At 49.5% G+C, this 20,703-nt stretch overlaps 1 protein-coding gene across 1 annotated transcript; it reads left to right on the forward strand.

The window, feature by feature from the left end:
* The first annotated feature begins 1,029 nt into the window (after positions 1-1,029).
* On the forward strand, positions 1,030-5,680 carry LOC122388916 (SET and MYND domain-containing protein 4-like). The gene is made up of 3 exons (XM_043380426.1): positions 1,030-1,704; positions 3,739-3,860; positions 4,326-5,680. Exons 1-3 carry the CDS (start codon positions 1,116-1,118, stop codon positions 5,466-5,468), a joined length of 1,854 nt encoding a protein of 617 aa, XP_043236361.1. The 5' UTR covers positions 1,030-1,115; the 3' UTR covers positions 5,469-5,680.
* The last annotated feature ends 15,023 nt before the right edge of the window (positions 5,681-20,703 follow it).

Consider the following 20,703-nt stretch of genomic DNA (forward strand, 5'->3'; position numbering starts at 1 on the left):
CACACAATAGGCTTGTTGCGTATGGTATATCAATGCCGTTTTACAAAATATAGCAACGATGGTCATGGTTTATGTCACAGAATAAATGACGCCCGGATATGCTCTCGCATCCGGATGAAAAACACAGTTTTTATAGCTTTGATGTAGGTACTTGTGTCTTTGTTACAATAAACGTCATTTCACAATTCACTTTCCATTGTATCATATTAGCCTAGTGACTTCATTGTATTTGTATGCTCTGCTGGTTGTCTGGATATTTGACCATAACCTAGCTCTTTCACCTTTGTGGAAGACCTTTTGCATCAAGCCGCGGCCCAATGTGAATGCTTTTCGCAGGCTGTGAAATTACGCATGGTCTTCGGTTATGTTTATCCGAACAGACGCTTACTATGTATTATTCGATCCGGACTGGTGAGATCGAAGTTCAAATACACAAACTGAGCAATGAATATTTTTACTTATCAATATTATTAAAGCTTTGCGTTGATCATTAGCCATTTTCAGTCGCAAAGCAAACCAATGATGAAGTCAAATGCTGGGTCCGTATTAAAAATAGCTATAGGTAAGTACCTAACTGCGCCTTTTTTCTGGTATGGAAAACTGATCAGTGGTTATGGTGATAAGAACTGGAATGAATTTGACTTCAAAGGCACATTGTTTTTAATCGTCTTGAGAAAAATGCATGCATGTATCATGCGTGTTTGGCAGCTGCAAAGCTTTCACATAGCCATTCGGATAAAAAAGTGTCTTTGTGTATTGGTATGTATTTGCTCATTTGCCTAGTTCTATGATATTGCATGGTTGTGTGCCGAGTGTTTACTGTTTCGCACATTGCCTGTGTCATGCCACTATCCAGTATTTCTGCAGTCTACCGCACCCATTTACAGATCCGCCGTTTTGCACCATGCACGGTTTGCCAGAGAGTGTACCGGGCCGACGGTGATCCCTCCGGCCGCCCTGTCAGCCGCTGTACCGGGCGCTGGCGGCGCGCTGCGCCTATCAGGCGGTGCGCCGCTCCGGTGGGCGGGGCCTCGCACCTGTGCCGCCGCTCAGTCCACTGCCGCCCGCGCCGGTGAGAGCGTCCCACGGGTGTCACGCGCGGTGTGGGTGCAGCCATGGGTGCTAGTGGTCGGCCCAACGGCGCAGTGGCGGAGGGCGAGGCCATGGATTTCGAAACCCAGTACCGGGAGCTGTGCGTGGCGCTCTCCAAGCAGGGCCAGGTGACGAACCTGACCAAGGAGTTCAACTCGATGACCTCGGACGAGTCGCGGGTGCGCTTTCTGCTGACGCTGGACTGCGTGCGCGCGCCATCTCGTGAGCGCGCCTCGCGGCTCAAGTGTCCGGCGGAGAGCGGCCGACTGAGGTCGGCCGGGAACGCCGCCTACGGCCGGCGGGGCCAGGAGCGCGCCGCCCTGCAGCTGTACACGCAGGCCGTGCTGGCGGCGCCGGAGGGGGACGAGGCGCTGCCGCTGGCTCTGGCCAACCGGTCGGCCGTGCTGCTCAGCCTGGGACACCTGGGGCCGTGTCTGGCCGATATGAGCCGGGCGCTGCGGCACGGCTACCCGCAGCGGCTGCACAGCAAGCTGGAGCAGCGGCTGGAGAAGCTGCGGGAGCTGGCGCTGCGGGAGCCCTCCGCGGAGCTGCCGGAGACGCCGACCCTCAGCCCGGACCTCACCGACGAACAGGAGGAAACACTGGTCTCCGGTGAGGGGGCCTCTTACAGCGAGAGCCGATCTATGTAGTCACGAATGTTTAAAGTTTATAAATACTCTAACTTGGTGTCATTTGTCCTGCTTCAAACTGAAATGCAATACTCGAGCACTAGCTTTTGCACAATGCCAAAACGCCACGCTGCTATTTTGTTCTCTGCTGCCCCGGCGCTGCCCTCGGTGAACCCGCTCCTGCCGTCCGCCTCTGAGGCTGTGGAAGTGCAGACCAAGGAGGGCCGAGGACGCTGTCTGGTGGCCGCTCGGGATGTGGCGCCAGGTGAGCGAACCGGTGCATACCTGAGGAGGGGGAGCTGACCCTGGACGGTAGGGTTACTGAGATGGGTGAAGTAGGCGGATTGAGGCTGGGTAGCGGGACGAGTCAGCGCCGTGCAGCGTGCCTGCCTGTGAGGAGCGAGATAGTGTGGTGCGATGTCTCTTTTTGGCTCTTCAGGTACAACCCCTCATGTTGCAATAAATAGTGTGGCCAAGTCGTGATCCAAGTCTGACGAGCTTGGAATCGATACTTGCTATTGTGATAATCATCTAGGATATCATTGGGTCACTTATGTATTAGTGGGCAGCTGCACAAGCTTTGTTCTGGAATCCAGTCTGTGATGCAAATATTGATGTTGTAAAGTTGTGCTTTCTTCCCAGCTGGCTATCGCTGCCCTTAACTTGATTACTGCCCAGATGTGTTTTCTTTCTAATCATAACATGCAGCCCTCTGTTTCGTACTATCAAGGGCCACAGCCGCCGCCCAGTGGTGTTTTGAAGCCGAGGTAAGAGCCCGTTCACCCCGTCCTGCGGCACACTTTTCTACCCTCCCATACCTACCTGTGGACCCTACCTATACATATGGCCGTGGCCTGTGTTTCGAGAGGCACCACCCACTGAGCTTCGAGCCGGTCCTATTTACAGCTGGCATGTGGCGTTTTGGCAGTCGGTATACCTGCATCACGTGTGTGCTATTAAACGGACAACTTCTTTTGACAGCATTCTCGGCTTCAACACTGCAAAGACGCCTACTCATTCCCTCTGTTTCCCCTTTAAACTGAAGCTATGGATTTCAGCCTCCCTTCCAGCGTCTTTACTTCGGCATCGTCATTTTATCCCACTGCTGTGTTATATGTGTAAACTGTAAATACCTCGGGATGCTGAGTTTCACCCTTTCTCACCATATCTACCCAATTTCAGCTGATGGATGTCATGCACCGGTTCGCTCCCCCATCACCCCCCCCCCCACATATGGGCTGTACCCCTGACCCGGCTGCCCCCCCTCCAACTCTCCCCAGCGCTTACCCGACCCTCCCCGAATTTCGGCTGTACCCTGCCCCCCCCCCCCCTCCATAACTTGGTCGCTACCAGTTGTATATTCACTCGCTGATGTATATTTTTCTGTGGCACTTGTATACATAATTTATGTTTACTTTGTTGGTATACGTAGTTTTGGCTGTATCGCATTTTTGTCGCATCCGTATCGTATTCATTAGATGGGTGTCATTATTTACTAATTCTGCATTACTGTTGAGCGGAAAAATTATTTATCGGTCCAAAGTTAAGTACCGTTTATCAAAAACATAGGAGTTGCCGTACTTCTTGAAAGTCATTTTCATAGTCGACGGATGTTCGAATGAGACGAAACTTTTAAATAACGACAAGCGAACACAAGAGACAATAACTGGTGCGTCTGCTTGAAAATCGTTTGATGGTTAATACGAGACTTGTCTTGTTTAGGACGGCTTGTCACGTCTATGTAGGCTGTAGCTGCTTTTGGCTAAGACTGTGCCTTAACATATTGATGTAAGTAAACTGCGCATCCTGGCAATGATATCGATTCGATGCGCACTCAAATACATTGCGCTCTTTTAATGCGTATGAAGAGATGACACTCCTCATTCTTAATGTTTTCGATGGGTTTAATGAAACTTTAAGATGTTTTATTAGTTTTCGGCACATGGTATGCTCACTTGTTAATTTATATAAATGCAAGATGCTTTTGTGACACCCGTTTGCCCATATTGTGCACCAGGGGAGGTTCTGATGGTTGAGCAGCCGTACTGTGCCGTGGTGCTTCCGGAAGAAAGTGAACAGCACTGCCACCACTGCTGCCGCTGGTCACCGGCGCCTATTGGCTGTCTGCACTGCGTAGAGGTGAGAGAACGACTCTGATTGGCTGTCTGCACTGCGTAGAGGTGAGAAAACGACTCTGATTGGCTGTCTGCACTGCGTAGAGGTGAGAAAACGTCTTCTAGTGGCTGGCTTTACTGGGTACAGATGAGAAAAGGACGCTGGCTGGCTGAATTCACTGCGTAGAGGTGAGAAAACTACTCTGATTGGCTGACTTCATTGCGTGGAGGTGAGAGAACGGCCGTGGTTGGCTGTCTGTATTGCGTAGAGGTGAGAGAATTGCCATAATTGGCTGTCAACGCTGCGTGGAGTTGAGAGAATTGCTCCGATTGGTTATCTCCCTTGAACAGAAATGAGTGAATGGTGCCTATTGGCTGCGGGAACGGCTAGGAGAGGTGGGAGAACGGCTCTGCCTCATAAAACAACCAATTCATCGTTATTAGTAAGTTGCAGACACTAACCTGACCTGACCCTTCCCCCCTCTCCCAGGTGCGGTTCTGCAGCCGGCGATGCCGAGCCGCCGCCTGGGAGCAGTACCACTCGGTCGAGTGCCCGATCTACGGCCACCTGGTGGCTCTGGACGCTGGTCAGATGGCGCTGCTGGCGGTCCGCTCGGTGGTGGTGGCCGGCTGGCAGCGGCTGGTGGCCAGTCAGGCGCAGAGCCGCGCCCCACTGCCCCCAGAGTACCGCTCTGACGACTACCGGCGCGTCCGTGATCTGGAGGGGAACGTGTCCGCGCGCCCGGCGGCCGACCTCTTCAAACGCGCCCTGATGGCCGTCCTCCTGGGCCGGCTGCTGACCGGCAGCAGTCTGGTGCCGGCAGAGATGAGCACCAACGCTGGCACCAGCACCACTAGCAACGGCACCATGAACGGCGATAGCAACGGCACCAGTATCATCACCAGTAACGACATCAGCACCATCTCGGGCGCGGCCAAGCAGGCTCTGGTGACGGTCAGCGCGGAGCTACTGCGCCACCTGCAGACGTACCCGTGTAACGCGCACGAGGTGTCGGAACAGGTGCTGCCCGGCGGCGGGCTGGCCGGAGCCACCACTCGGCAGACGGGTGCAGCCGTGCTGCCGGCGCACAGCCTCACCAACCACTCGTGCGACCCCAACGTGTTCCGCGGCTACCACGGCACGACTGCAGTGCTGCGCGCGCTGCGTCCTCTAGCCAGCGGAGAGGAGCTGTGCGACAATTACGGCTACCACTACGCCCTAATGCCGCGCGAGGAGCGCCGCAGGGGCCTCGCCCGCCAGTACTACTTCGTCTGCCAGTGTACGGCGTGTGTGGCCGACCTGCCCACGTACCCCGACATCCCCAGCGGGCCGCCGCGGCCCGTCTGCCGCACGTGCGGCGGAGAGGTCGCCACGTGTGGTCACGTGGCGGACGTGGCGGCGTACACGGCTGACGTGGCACGTGCGGCGGGTCAGCTGGAGGAGGCGGTGGCCGAGGTTCTGCACGGCGAGGCCAGTGCAGAGGTCAGGGGCCGGGTCGGTCGGCTGGTGACCCTCCTGGACAAACGCGTGGCGCTGCCCTGGAGAGGCCTGAATGATGCGCAGGAGGTGTTCAAGATGTGCTATCTGGTCGATGGCGATGTGAGTCCTGGTGCTGAGGGCACTGATTGCTAAACGCAGAGTCATAGTTGTGATATGTTACCCAAGTTGTGTTGTTGACGTTTGCTAGGCGCTTCGTTAGAGCTAAACATACGGATGCTGCATTAGTCAGTTTGTGATGACTGATGAATATGGCTGTCTTTCTAACCCTTGTTGTAATTATTACCGTTATTAGGTTCATTACCTACCTACGTGTTATCATGATGTGAAATATATCTTCACTGAACAAATGCGATAGTTTTCATGGCATTACCTACAGCGAACATTTATGCTTATTAGCATCTCAGTTGTGCATTTACGGGACCTAAGTGCCAAGAAACCTGCAATATCAACAACACACAGATTACAAGACATGATTAGCATAGCAGCTCAAGTCTAAACCATATTCACCTGCTTCTTGAGAATCAGGCGAACGCGATTAAAACTTTCTCCATATCACGCCAAATCCAGGCCTCACTCCGTCGCTCACCCAGTAACGACTCAGAGTGCATAGAACGGGACCTTCCAGCCACCTTTTCCTCCCGGTATCGAACAGAGCGGCTTTATGCCGCCGCTGCTGGGTCACGAAGTTCGTGATTCACGATAATGGGTGTCGAAGGTGGAGGGCGGCTGATTAAAGGCCAAACCAGTCGGCACCTTTCAGTTTCGGCTTTCTCATGTTTATCGTTTAATCTTGTCCAAAAATCATTTTGCTATTAAAACACGGATTGTAATGTCAAGCAGGTTATTTGTTGATAGAAGGTGGCGTGCAAGGCCAAAATTTTTTATTAGGATAAATTGGATGTTTTATAAAAGCCATGACATCCTCTCTGGGGATGATGAAAAAATGAGTTATTTAACCCTTAGACGCTTATATGCATGCATTGATGACTTCTCTTAAGCTTTTCGGCACTGGTCCTGGATCGGCACTGATCATGTGAATACCTGTTTACTCATTGATACAGGAAGCACCCTATCCACCCGTTCCGCCGTCGGTATGAGTCACCGTCGTCAGCAGCAGCGCGGAGCGCGCCCTGTAGTGAGTAGCCGTGTTCGCGCGCGCCTCTGGAACGGCCCACCATTGGCCCACCTTGTCCCAGTTTCCAGCCGTCAGTCAAGGGCGCCTCACCGCAGCCGCGACTGTTCGGTGAGCTGCGCTGTCGGCCTCTTTTGTTTTACTGCCTTTGAATGAATCATCTTTAGAGGCATGCATTTCGTAAATTCTTAGAAGCTAATGGAGACATTCATAGAAATGATCCGTAGCAAACCGCGCATGTTATGCGTAATCGGGTAAAAAATTAAATAGTCGAAACCAATTTCACTGAAAAGATCGTCTGCTGAGGTGATGCTGTACATATGTTTACTGTTGCTAAGTGATTAGAAATCTTTCATAAAATGGAAACAACCTCGTTTGCCAATGTATCGGTCGTTGATTGGAAAATAACTATTCCACGGTATTCCATGAGTGGCACCTAGTCCTGACCTTTCCTACAATGATTCGGCTGATCGCTAATCGATTGTGAAGTTTGGGCCACCCTGGTAATCAGTTGCGGTTGTTGAGCTCTATTGATATTTGATGCTAGTGTGGCTTGTGAAATTCGTCTTGTTTTTAGCAAAATGCTGGGCACATGATCGATATTCTGCGCAGGAACGCTAACGAATGGGTGAGTTTACTGTCACTCGTAAAGCAACTGATGCGTAGAAGTTTCATTATTGCATCCTATCCTCCCAAAGAATGCACCCAAAACAAGTGCAACCTCGGCACCAAGCTACCTGAAGTGATTACCTTCAGTAAAATATACCTCTGCTGCTTGTTTTCTGAGCGTGTTTTGATTGACCTACGGCTATATCCGAGCTCTATGACCGAGTTCTCAGTCCAATATCAGTAGCGGGAGGCCACAACCGACTTACTGAATACCCACCATGCCCGAAACCATTGATCGTATGGTGCCACTAACCACGGTAGGTGATATTCAAATGATTTGGCTCGAGACTGGTGGACATGACCGATATCAGAATTGAAGGCGAAGGCTAGATATGCTCTGAAATCAAATTAGCTTGTGTGCTCGCAGTCATCCATAATGGTTTGAACTTTTTTGTTAGGAGAGAAACGTATTCATTCATTACTAAAATTGGCATGGGATGAGACCGTTAGCTATCACATAATATTTCACCCACTGACGGAAATAGAGGAACTCAGCCACTCCGTGCTCGCGTATGTAACTTTCCTACACGATTGCGTGCTGGTCATCTCAGCCTGTCGGAAAGGCGCCTATACATACATATCTCCGCTCCGTCGCCGCTGCAGCCAGCCGGCAGTAGGAGTGGTATCAGGATTAGGAGTGTAGGTGGGGGAGTGGGAGTGGCGCTGGGAGAGTTGCCCAACTCTGAGTCACTCGGGCGGAGCCGCACTGACCACAGAGGCTGGCAGCTGGCCGAAACCGCCGACCGACCACAGCAGACGGCCGGCCGGCCGGGCGACTCAGCGGACAGTGACTCCACCGGTGCCGTCAGTGGCTGTTTGGCTGAGTCAGGACAGCATCACCGGCGGAGGAACAGCGTCACACATAACTAGCACGGGGGACTTGCGATAATGTGTTGTATGTTTGCATTTACCTGTTTGTACCATTTACCTGATACCATTGTTTACATTTGCAGTTTGTATGATTTAATTGTATTGCTGGGACGAACAGGAATAATTTATCGTCAAACTCCCACTTTGCAATCAAACGTTATTCGTCGGATACCCCGGTGACCTTTTTCCTCTCTATCGTGTGGTTAATCCAATGTCGGGAAAAGGTGTGTCCTCTGATCTCCCGCGTCGCTCTCTCTCTCTCCTCCTCCTCCTCTCCTCTCTCTCTCTCTCTCTCTCTCTCTCTCTCCCTCTTTCACCTGTGAGTCAGCGGCAGACTAACCGGTGAACGCCCTTATCTCAAGACGGCGGCAGGTCACCGCCTGCTGACCGGACCGTGAACCCAGCCCAGCCTCTGTGCTGACCGGGCCCTGAACCCAGCCCAGATACTGTACTGACCGAGCCCTGAACCCAGCCCAGCCTCTGAACAGGCCGCCGCTCCCCAGTGAAAGGAGCCTAGCTGAAGGGAACAGAAGTACAGCACCTGTGTGTCATCTGCCCTGCCCAGTCCATGCATAAGACACCACAATGGTGGGCGATCCACAGCGCCAGAAATATGGTTATAGGCTGAGGGTTACGACGTCGTAACTAGTTACGTTTGGCTGATTTGCAGCTGTCACAATCATACGATCATGCAATGTGCGGTTTTGAAATGAGCTTGCATGTCTGATTTCGATTAGATTATGCATGAGTCACATTTGATTGCAATATGCTGCAATATGGTCAGAAGTGCACTTGTGGCATACTTGCGCTCCAGCACATGTTGCGATCTGGTTTAGGGCTTTGCAAAGACTCATATGATAAGAGCATTGTTATCGGGATTCTGATAAACGTATCACTTTGATCTCTGAAATGGAAAATATGTATCGCGAGAAGAATATCTAATCTTAGGAATTGGGTATTTAGTATTTATTGAGAACTTGATCAAACTTCATGACAGCAATTAAAATGGAAAAAATGACAAAAATGTTGCTGTTATTAAGCTTATAGCCAGGACACATTCATTCATTCGTTCATTCATTCATTCATTCATTCATTCATTCAGTTTATTCAACGACATCCTCAACTCAACCGAGGTTTTTCAGACGTCACGTCACAGTTGAAAAATTGTAGAAGTATCTCTATTGTAAAATGAAAAAGTATGTATATATAAAAAGGATAAAAGACAAATACACAGCTAAAAGACAAACATCACTCATCGCCCAGTGCAGCCATCAAAGCACGCTTAAAACCAGCCATGGTTACAGCGCCCCACACTTCACTCGGTAAGTTATTGAACTTCCGTAGTCCAACATTTGATAAGCGTTGCTCGCCCGCGCAGGTTCTGGCACGGGATCCACCAATCTGTCGGCGTACCTTGTGCCATGCTCGTGGTCAACACCAACGAACAGCGACCTCAACTCCCGCGGTTCCCCAGTCGCAAGTATACGGCGCTCTTCAAAGCCATTAACAAACTCATTCTAAACTTCTGCAAAACTGTCAACAGGAGGAGAAGCGAGATTACAAAGGATTGAGAAGCTTAGAAAATAACTATTTTAGGCGCCGAAGCTGTCTCTTACATTTGATGCATTGGTTAACGATCATCTGTCAACGTTCGTGACTGCATAATTAGACTGAGGTTAATAGAGAAGGGAGGAAAAATCACTCGACACTCGATTCTCTTCATAAGAGAATACACCTGAAAAACGACGCCTTAGTCAACATTCTCTGCAGATTAGGACCACTTTCATTCACTTCCGTTATAACAGACAGCTGGGAGATTCGCCACGGTAAACACCAGTGACATCAAGTCTGTTCAACTCGTCCCCTTCGTCACTGCACTACATCACCACTGCCGTCACTACAGTGCCTCGTCACCACCGTCAAATCACCAGCGCCACCTCAGCTCCGTCTACCTACCACCACCGCCACCGTCGGTGTTGGGGAGGGGCGGGGGGTTGGGGGCGGTGGCGGCTGCCCGGGCACCCCGGCGGCCGCTCAGCCGTGTTTGGAACGCCGCGGGTGTAGCACGGTGCGGTGGAGGGTGCCGTGTTTGGCCGTCCAGGAGATACCGAGAGGTGTGGAGAACGCACAGGAGAGTGGAGGAGGACAGTGGATTGGAAGACAGCAGACAGGGTGGCCAGCACAGGTGAGTGAAGCGGAACGGTGCTGTTAAACGTCCTTACGAAAAAGCCAAAGATTACAGATAGCATATCAATAAACTTCCAATACACATATTTTTTAGCATCACCATATGGGGACGATGGAGCCGTTGGAGCGCCAATGCATTATATGTAGTTCTGGTCTACTGTGTCGCGGTAATCGATATGGCCCACAGGCCACATTCCATGAGTCATAACAGCTGTAACGATTGTGTACAATACAGCAGCATGCAAAATGAATGGAAGAATGTCCCCAAAGAGACGGTTCTGTTTTCAAAGTCGCAATGGCAATGACACAGGGATGCACAGGGCGATAGATATTTAAGCATTTCTCCGTAAATGCAAACGATCCTGCGTTATAGTGTTGGGTGACATTTATTTAAAGCAGCTTCAGTTATGAGTTGTGTCTCTGGATAAAAAGGAAATGATAAAGTGTGCAGCAGTTCAAGGATAACTTTGATTCTACATCCCATAATCAGCATGTTACCCTCACCTATTTTACGCGTCCATGAATACGAGAATATTCACGTGTGCAGCGTCAAAGACCTGTCGTGCAATATTGCTAAATAAAAGCGCACTAAAGTCGTCGTATGATTTGTGAAGGTCGCTATGCTTATTACTTAACTTTTCATGAGTTTTTCGTAGAGTTTTCTCAAAGTATCTCTACTGCTCCGTCGGTTCTGACAATCAAGCAGACTGAACCGCTGCCGCCTATCTGCTGCAAGGCTACCCCGTCGCGCCGTTACAGGTGTTCATACACCACCACCGGAGACTCTCCTCAATCGAAGCCGAGCTGCGGCCCAGCCGATGGGTGACGCCCCCCCCCCCCCCCCGGCGACCCCCTCCGTGTGACGTCAGCAGCCGTCACGCGGCGTGACATGACGGTGAGTCAGGCGGCGTGACGGCGGCGCGCCTGGCCCGTGACGGCCCCGTGTCTCGAGACGGCCGTCACTCGGCGTTGGCGTGACGCCGACCCAAGGTCAGTCAGCCACTCCGAGCCGGTGCAACTGCGGGAAACATGGGCGCCCGTGCAAGGGGCGGTGTCACCGGGGACGGGTTTGATTAGGCAGTCACGTTTTAAATCTGCTGTCCAAAGTGCAAGGAGCACGTTCACTGATGCTTGCCAAGAAAAAATGTCGCATGTAGGACCAATAACATTGATCATTGATTGTTTCATCACGTTAATGAAAACATGAATTGAAATTGAAGCATCGATGAAATAGCACTCAAGGTAATGGGGAATTTATACAGGGAGGGGCTCATCGATAGAAATTACATGAGTAGGTATAACAAACCTAGGGGCGTGTGTTTTATCTCGCTTCAGATTATTTAATTTTGACCGCTGATCGTTACGTCTTGCACTGCTCAAAATAAAGCGATCTTTCACAATTAATTAGGTAGCTCGCTCTAACTTCACGTCCAACATCCAAGATCAATATCAGGACCACATCTATCCATCACTAGCAGACTTCCCTAGTTCATGTTAGGTGCCGTAAATTGGCAAATGAATTGGCATACAAAGTCACTGTTAACAGTCCGTTAGCACGTGTCTCTGAATGGACCACTGGACCATGGGTACCGGTTGTCTGAAGGCCGTTTGGTCATTGTTTGCTCCTACATATTCTGAACTAGAATAACCACTGTTTAGCGGTCCGCTGGATTACTGCTCATTCTGTCTGGTCTTTCCGTTACATAATTGAGAGGATGGACCTGCGACTAACGACAATAGAGGTCTCGGACTGAATCTGCACTGTAATGTTTCTCAGGTCATCATAAGCTGAACATGAGTCCACAGTTGCATGTTGCACACGCTGTGGCAACATCGTGAGGCAAACAATGCAGGTGAAACAGAGTGATAAATTTCTGCAAGGCCTCCTCATCACAGCTCTCCTTTCCCTTCATATCAACATCAACAATATAATACCATATGAATGTCCGGTATTTAGGCATTTGAGATGTTGCAAGCCATGCAACTAACGTGATTTATGCAAGGTTGAAAGTTCATCTTTGCTTCATAATCGCCCAAAAGTCTGTCAAGCCCGCATGTAACGCCTTTGACCGTTTCCATCGAATCCACCGTGGTATCTCACCACAACTGCAAACAGATCGATCACCGTGACGTGCTGCGCCGTACCTCGCCGTGCTGCGCCGCGCCGTGCTGAGGTGCACGGCTGGGGAGGGGAGGATAGGGGGACTGGCGGTCGACAGCGGATTGATTTCGGCTGAGCCGAGCCACCGGCTGTAGCCGCGCTTCTTACCTGATCTGGTACGATGGTATTGATTGGTAGAGATGCAAAATGAAGTGGATATAGGGATGAGACTCACAAGATGACCATTATATATCTAGGGAAAATGCAATTGAGCGACCTTTATTTAACTCGCGCACCGTTTTACCAATAAGCATCGATTGAGTCTCAGCTCGGCCTCGATTGGGCTGAATGTATGGCGGCATTAGGTAAAACACCTGTGATTGTACGGCGGTGCACGGCCTTGCAGCGACAGTACAGGCGGCGGCAGCCCATCCCAGCCAGCGTGGTCCTGATTCGTCAGAACGGGCTGAACAGTTCAGCTGCTCTGAGAGGTCCGAACGAAACGTGCGAAGGAAACATATGTAAAATATTTGTATGTATAATAAAACACTTGTAGGAAAATTGGCTGCAACTCTGATGCAGATAATTAATGTGTAATGGTTCAATTCGTTAACACCACTCGATATGAAAATCGGATGCAACTGCCTTTTCATCCATCATCAGAGCTTTCTACACATAAGTATGCCTTTGACTGAATCCCTATAGCAATCTCTCTGAGTCATCTAAGTTTTTTGGGTTAAGTTAGGGCTAAGTTTTTTGTGCAGTTTGATCGGACCCAGCCTCGGACGGCCGTCGTGCCGGGCTGAGCCGGCTTTGGGACCGGCTCGAGCTGCCTGTGTGGGAGGTGGTGGGCGGAGGAACGGGACAGGCCATGTGGGTAGGGCCGGTGGAAGCCCCGCAGAGACCATATGAGAAGGCATCACGTGCCGGGGGCAGCGGCACGTGATATCTATAGTTGGCAGCGGCAGGTACTGCGGGTAGCTGAGGACTAGGACTTTTGAAAGCAGGGAAGAAAATGTCGTACCGCTGAATGCTATCTCATAGACGACATTAAAATGGCCATCCCACCTTAACATTAGTTTTGAGTTGAGATAGCCAAAATGGAGTCCCTGGCTTGCACTTACCGGTTTGAGCACTCACAACATCGAGAAATGCCTCAAATAAAAATATATAATTTCAAAGTTGCAGCACTTTGGATTCAGAGGGGCTAATGCATTTGAATGTCCCCCTCTGAATGTGTGACGTCAGTGCAGATCTAACGATTTTAATCTTTTACTAAAACGTTTGGTAGCACGCGGTGGAATATGCTGCTTTGCGCGCAACAAGTGCCTCACTTGCAGCTGCCAAACTATTGCTTCCAAATAAAGTCGCTAGGAACAGCGGATATCCCAAAAAGTAAACAAAAGTAAAAGTTTAATACCTTGAAAACGGGTGAAGATTTTTGGGTGAAATTTGGTAGACATTCGTTTTCGCTCTTTCCGAACCGAGCGACATCACTTTCATGCCAATTCATTAACTTTTTTTGAAGGTGGGAGTGTCCCGACGAGCTCAGTGAGCTAGGAGAAATGTTCCGTCGCCAAACAAATAACGTATGTGTGTCTAAAAATGCTTGTGATGAAGACAGTTTTTGGTGTCATGAAAAAGAGGGGTATAATAAAAAGAAAGAATAAATGGGTCATTCTCTTTTCGAATTTTTGGTCAATTATAGGCTCTCTTTAGTTTTCAGAGGGCCACCTGTGTCATTTTACACGTGTAAATCCTTAACTGTTTCGTGTGCTCTGTAAGTATCCTGTGTTAGGTTAAAGCACATACGATGCTGTGGAGCAGCTTGCGCCAGTCTCAGGTATAGAGCCTCGTCGAAGAAACCCTCGTCGAAGAAACCCAAAGTTTGAGATCATTCATGGTGTAAATGGAAACGCATTGAGCGCTGATTTTATGGACGTTGACACTCCCAACGTCGAGCTCCACTGCAGGTGTAGCCTCGTGGGACGCCATTACTGAATGAGGCGGCCTTCGCGTGCTCTCAAATTACGTGGGCGAACGGAAGCGGGTCACCCACAAACAAACAACCACACGAACCAAGCGACTCAGCTCAGTCACTGTGAGGACAATCGTCTTCCGCAACCGCATTCATTGGTAAAGAAGAAACTATGACGGGAATAACGACTGCATTGCATGCCGTGCGGACACTGACCAATGGACATCTTATTGGGATGAACTAATGGCACATGTGAGTGGTTGTTTTATCTCCCACCCACCCTCCATTTCCCCTTAAGTCAGAACCTGTTTTTTACACTATTATTGACAGCCATGAAACTTACAGTGAATTTAACTTTTGTTTCCTTCTTTTACAGGGAAGGCACATGTCCCAAACCGGAGCTGTCTTCGAGAGCGTCCATCCATGATACAGCTGCAATATTGATCACCCATTTGTCGCCGAGATGGATTCCGCTGGGACCGCGGACTCGGGGTTCAGTTCAGTTCTGCCAGCTACGGCTCAGAACAGTAAACAGCTGACCGCGAACCAAAGTAGTCAACATGGAGAGGAACATACTGACTCTGAGCATAACAATCTCTTCTCGCCTACCAACGGCAACATACCAGTTGGGAAAGAAAACGATGAGCTTCTACCTGGCCTCAGTGAAGATCTAAAAGATGTCGAGCTTTCTTTCGGAAGAAAGGAGCTCGACAACGGTTTCCAGGATTCGTTTCTGAGCAACGAAATCCCAGAATATCGGGGAGGCGATTTATTTTCTACCCAGGTGCAGGACGACGCTGACTCTGACACCTTGCACGCAAACAGGGAGCACGCTGAAACATTGAGCAATCCCTTTCAGGACAGCAATCCTTTCATGGACTTGGGTCACATCAACATTCCAAAATCCAAGGAATCCTCTGAATACCTTCACAATGACCGGGACGACTTCCTCGTCTCAATATCGACTGAAGACAGCAAAGACCAGCAGAAGTTATTTTCCGAGGAGATGGGCATGTCCCAACCGCAGCTAACCAACCAAAAGAGTTGCGAGGAAGACGACAAAATTGATCTCAATGATATCGACTTAGCCATGCCTGAAACGCATAACACAAATCCGTTCTCTTTGGGAGATGTCGGCAAGACTAATGTGAGCATGGAAAATCAAGAAGGCGAAGCTGCTTTGATTGCATCCCATGAGTCAAAGGCCACTCCCACGGCAAACAGTAAAGGGCTTGTTGACTTTGATTTGGATACAGAAGACGCTGCACCAAAGGAAGCAGCTGAACCAGGTGGCCGTATATTGAGTTCATCTGCAGAACTGTCAATGACCAATCCTTTTACGTCAGGGAACTTTGATATTGAAGCAGAACTGACAAAAGACGACAATGCAAACGATTCACCAGCCTTATCAGAAGGGATTGACTTGAACACCTCGTCAAGTGCTTCGTTGTATTTCGAACATGCTTTCGGCGAGGAAGATGAACAACAGGAAACGGACGGTCAGCTAAGTGTGAGCTTAAGCAACCAACATCATGATGAGCTCACAGATCATCGATCACTTACAAACCCATTTATGGACAGTGATGTTAATGTCGAAGCTGCTAAGCCAGGAAGCAATCTTGCGGTTACAAATGGTGCATCAAAAGCAGACCATACGCGCGATGAGGATGCCGAAGACCAGACATTTGATAGTGATTCGCATTTAGATGATGCAAAAGTCGAAAATGACCTGAAAGACATCCACAACCAAACTACCAGTCTAGATGTAATCAAAAAAGACAGTGATGCTGAAAATCTTAGCACCGTCGGAGAGCCCCTGATTAGCGCTTCAATGGGTGACACTGCCGATGGAAATTTGCCTCTGGCTACGTTGCCTGTCCCAAGTGAACAGTCTGAAACCGAATCATCGTTACACGCCAGGGAAAGTGCTGCAGCTTCACCAAACTTTAGTGACCTCTCAGCCGAACCCCTTCCCACTAATGAAAAAGATGGCGTGACCAGCGAGCAGGCAACGGAACGACGTGGCTCTCAATCTGCAACTGGCCCCCACAACTCTGACCAGTCGGTTTCAGCCTCGGAAGTCCTCATCCATTCGCCTGCTGCTTCCAGTGGCAGCACAAATGTGCCATTATTTGATTTCAAGGAAAAAGATATCAACAAAGATTTCGACGTCGTCGCCAAGGGTGACACTCTGGCTGGTAGTGTTGGTGTGAGCCTGGAGGGATCGAAGACGGCGCAAAATGAGGCAAGCTTTCGGGAAGTTTCAGATGCAGAAGAAAAGGCTTCCAGCTCTACGGAAAGCAGCAGCAGTCACGAAAAACGCGATGACCATTGTTACTCGTTTTCTCTCGAGAATGCGATTGATACTGAGGACAAAGAAGGTCAAACCAGAGCAGAATCGTCACTGACAGAAGCATATAATGAAAAAGAGTTCGGCTTTGCTGCAGAAAAACGTCATGAGGACGCAATACAGGTGAATGAACTGAACTTTATGCAAGACGTTGACGATGATGAAAAGTACAGCAGCTCCCCAGCGAGACTACAAGAAGATAGCTTGACAGGTATGAATGGAGGGGCAACATCTACAACGATAGATATGGAATCATTGCATGCAGAAGGTGCAAAGGAGCACGTTCTACAAGATCCGGGACATGTTTTACAACTGAGCAATGCGTGGGACGAAGAAGAACTAAAACAAACCCAACAGAAAGATGTTGACCTGACAAATGTCGGAAAGGCAAGCAGCATGCAAGTTGACACAGACGAGCATCCCCAATCACATCCATTGAAGTCAAGAGTGCCAATGGCATTTGAGGATACCGGTGAAGACCAAAATGCCACTGATATAGAGCGAGATGAGTCGAGTGTCAGTGACATTATGGCTTATGCTGATACGCAAGATCCTGAAAGTGTCCCCAACCAAGATACTGAACTTCCAGAAGACAAAGGAAGCGAGGAAGCGGCACAAACAGATGCCGAAGCTGTCGTGCATTTGGAAGATGCCGATTCTAGATTGGAACATCATAATCAAAATGAAAATGAAAGAGGCGTCATCAACGGAAGTACAGATGTGGTAGAAGGGGAAATTCACCGGAATACTTCTTCTGAAAACTATGAAGGGACGACTGACTTTGCTGATGATCGTGATTTGGTCAGAGGATTGTGGCAAAGTGAAGCAATGTCGTTGCAAGAAGGGGAGTCAGTAAGCCGTGACAACATTGACACCATCACCCAAGGGCCTAAACATGCAGAGACAGAAAATTCCCATGATCAAGATCTGCCGTCAGCTGATGGCCTAGAGCGGTTCACAGTGAATGAGCCGATAGACGAACTCCAAGACCAAAAGCCTGATCCAAACGCGGATGCTCTGAGATCAGCAGGTAGCATTGACAAAGGAGAAAAGCTATACTTGGATGAAGCCAAGGAAACGACCGCCCTTTCAGCCAGTGATATGCATTCCAGCATCATCCAATCTGAGGTCGATGTGAAGCTGGAAGGTGCCAGTGACCGAAAGGAAGGTATTCAGAGTTCAACCATTATGAGTGATGGAAAGAACGCGGTTGGTCATCCCATGGCGCAATCTGACGTAGACATCTCATCAGGCATCGCGACTGAAATGGACATGCAACGGTCAGCGGAACAGACCGAGCTTTTTGCTGAACCACTGCACTTCAGTTCCGACAATGACACGTCAAAGACCGCGGTAGCTGACTTAGATATTGATGAAAAGCCAAGCGACGCTGATGCTGTGACTGAGAGTGGACATGAATCACCTCTCGCAGCTAAAGAGAAGCCTGATAACGAGAATTTCAAACAAAAGGAGGACAAACAAACACCGGAACTGGTGAATGATGCGCCACTTCACCAGGAGCCCGATGACATGCTTGAAGAACTAAAAAGCCAAGAGCCTTCGGGAACAGACCTGTCTGAAAGCAACATATCAGCAGTCATTACGGACGCTATTGTTGACCATTTTGATCAAAAGCTACTTGATGAAGGTCATGCACAGTCACAAGCTCTTACTTCTCCCAAAGACCAACGCGCTGATCATGAGCAAACAGGACTTGTGGAAACCCTCGACCGTTATGCTGGTGAAGTAGGTGATGTGGACAACTCTTCTCGGGAGAAGGAAGAGCGCATTGAGGAACCCAGGCAGACTGATGACAGTATAAGCAAAAATGACACTGCTAGTGAGAAACAGTTGAATATAGATAGCAGAGACTCGCATCGCAAAGACTCCGAAGAACTCGCAGAAGAGCGTAGTAGCGAAGCATTCGAACACAAACACATGGATGGGGTCACTGCGACTGTTCCAAGAATCGAGATCGAAAAAGCTGGTGATGACAATGATGACAATGACAATGAGTTGCTTGTGGATCAGAGTGGTCTCGAAAGAAAGTCGGAACCAGAGCATACACTATCGGAAGAAGATGCAGAGCAGGTCGAGGCAGCAGAGCCACCACACATTAATTTAGATTCTGACAGTGACAGTGGAGAGGCAGACCAATCGCATGTTGAAGACATTCTTGCGAATGGAGACATTGGTGGGCAAAAGCATCAGCGAAATACGCAAGCAGACGCTGATTCGCCCATGTCACAAACAGCAGTGCCCCAAAACGCCGTACTTGCAGAACCCACGACGATAAGCGATGTGACTGCTGTACACGAGAACATAGTCGTTGATGGCGATGATGAGATTATCTCCGACAAAACCAGAAGTTCTGAAGAAAGCACAGGAGTTGAAGACTATCAAGAAAAGCTGACGAAAGATGATAGCGAGGGAAGTCATCGCAAGTCAACAGAAGAAAATATTGATGAGTCACCATTTGCTTTTCACGAACCATCTAAACCAGAAAATGAACTCACTCTCAGTGATCAAGATCTAACAAAGAAGGAACCCTCAACTAATAGAAGTGAGTTTCAGCCTGAAGAGAATACTGGGCCAGCTATGCTTGGCTGCACTGAAGAAAACTTACCGCATCGCGTAGATAAAGGCGCCAAAGACGCGCTTTCTGAAACGCTGTCTGCTGGTTTTGAACGTATTGAGCTTAGTCATGAAGAAGATGCGCCAAATGAGAATGATACGACCGAGCATTTTTCGAAAAGTTCGATCCCAGACAGGGTCGCTGCTGAGGAAGTCAGTGTGACACACAATGACAATGATGAACAGGATATTAAAGGCAATACAAGTTTGCATGACTCTGCATGTGCTGAAGAAGTAGAAGACCGAATCGTCTCAGAGGAAAGTGAAGGCCATATGATCCAACCGGAAGCTGAAAAGCAGACCATCTGCCCAGATGATACTACCATGAAAGTTGAGGACGACGCTTCAGTAAATATGAGAGTGAGTGATCCAAAAGTCTATTCAACTGAAGATGTCTTTCAGGATGAGATACATTTTGATGGTGAGAAAGACACCACTCTTGAAAGCAGCCGCCTGACAGAAGGTTCTCTCAAACACGATGGTGATATCGCGGAAGAAATTGATCATGCGATAAGCAGTGAAGCTATGGATGAGACACAAGGTGGTGACACGGATTCGGTAGAGCAGCAGGAACTGCTTGATAACTCGCTGATGGATGAACACGATGCTGTCAACATAACCTCTCTCAGTGAAGCGAGCACCATGCCTCATGATGAAAGTACTTCGAATGTCGATGAACCTGATGCTGAGTCAGGCCCTTTTGTGGCGAGCAGCACCACACCAAAGAGCGAGGTAGCTTTAGGCGCAAGCACCAGCTCGGAAGATGACGCCGCAACTTCTCACCCTCTAACTGGTGGTGCCGGGATGATGGGCAGCGATGAAATGCTTGGAGATGAAACCCTGTTAGCTCCAAAGGTCTCGATCGACAACGGAAATCAGGCGAACGAGGTGCAGCCCTCCAATGCGTCTCACTCAGAACCTGGACAGCGCGATGAATCGCAAGTAGCCATTGGACAGCTGGAAACTGCGGTAGGAGGCGACGAAAGCAGCAGCGCACCTGGACTACTCGCGGGCGGTGAACCTCTCACGGAGCAGAACGATATGCTGTCCAATCCACTTTCAGATCATCGAGGTGGCGAGCTGGTAGAGGCAGCTGCATGTGTTGGGATGCCGAGTACTGTCTCTCCTGTGAATGACTTCGAAGCCACTGCAAATAGTTTGACAGATGACAGGCAGGAGCAAGAGCCGGTTGACTTATTGATAGAAAGCCAAAGTCAAAGCGCCGATGAAAACTTGGCAAGCGACGCGCAGGAAAATCAAGTCGGCCAAGAAGGTCAACACGCAAGTGCAGGATTAGATGCTGCTGCTCCCCTGCTCGTCGCCCATAGCTATGATGATGAGCTTGCAGTTGGCAAGGTCGGTGAACCAGGACGTTTCGAAACGTTACCAGATGTTCTGGATTTCACAGAACAACGACCCCGTCCCGAAACGGTAGATATCATCCAG

Source organism: Amphibalanus amphitrite, unplaced genomic scaffold (assembly GCF_019059575.1).
Source record: "Amphibalanus amphitrite isolate SeventyFive unplaced genomic scaffold, NRLGWU_Aamphi_draft 000338F_arrow, whole genome shotgun sequence".
Lineage (NCBI taxonomy): Eukaryota > Metazoa > Arthropoda > Thecostraca > Balanomorpha > Balanidae > Amphibalanus > Amphibalanus amphitrite.

Coding starts and splice junctions, on each gene's coding strand:
- LOC122388916 (XM_043380426.1), top strand. CDS start 1,116: ATGGGTGCTAGTGGTCGGCCCAACGGCGCAGTGGCGGAGGGCGAGGCC. Junction 1,705..3,738: donor GGAGGAAACACTGGTCTCCG/GTGAGGGGGCCT, acceptor ATTGTGCACCAG/GGGAGGTTCTGATGGTTGAG. Junction 3,861..4,325: donor GCTGTCTGCACTGCGTAGAG/GTGAGAGAACGA, acceptor CCCCTCTCCCAG/GTGCGGTTCTGCAGCCGGCG.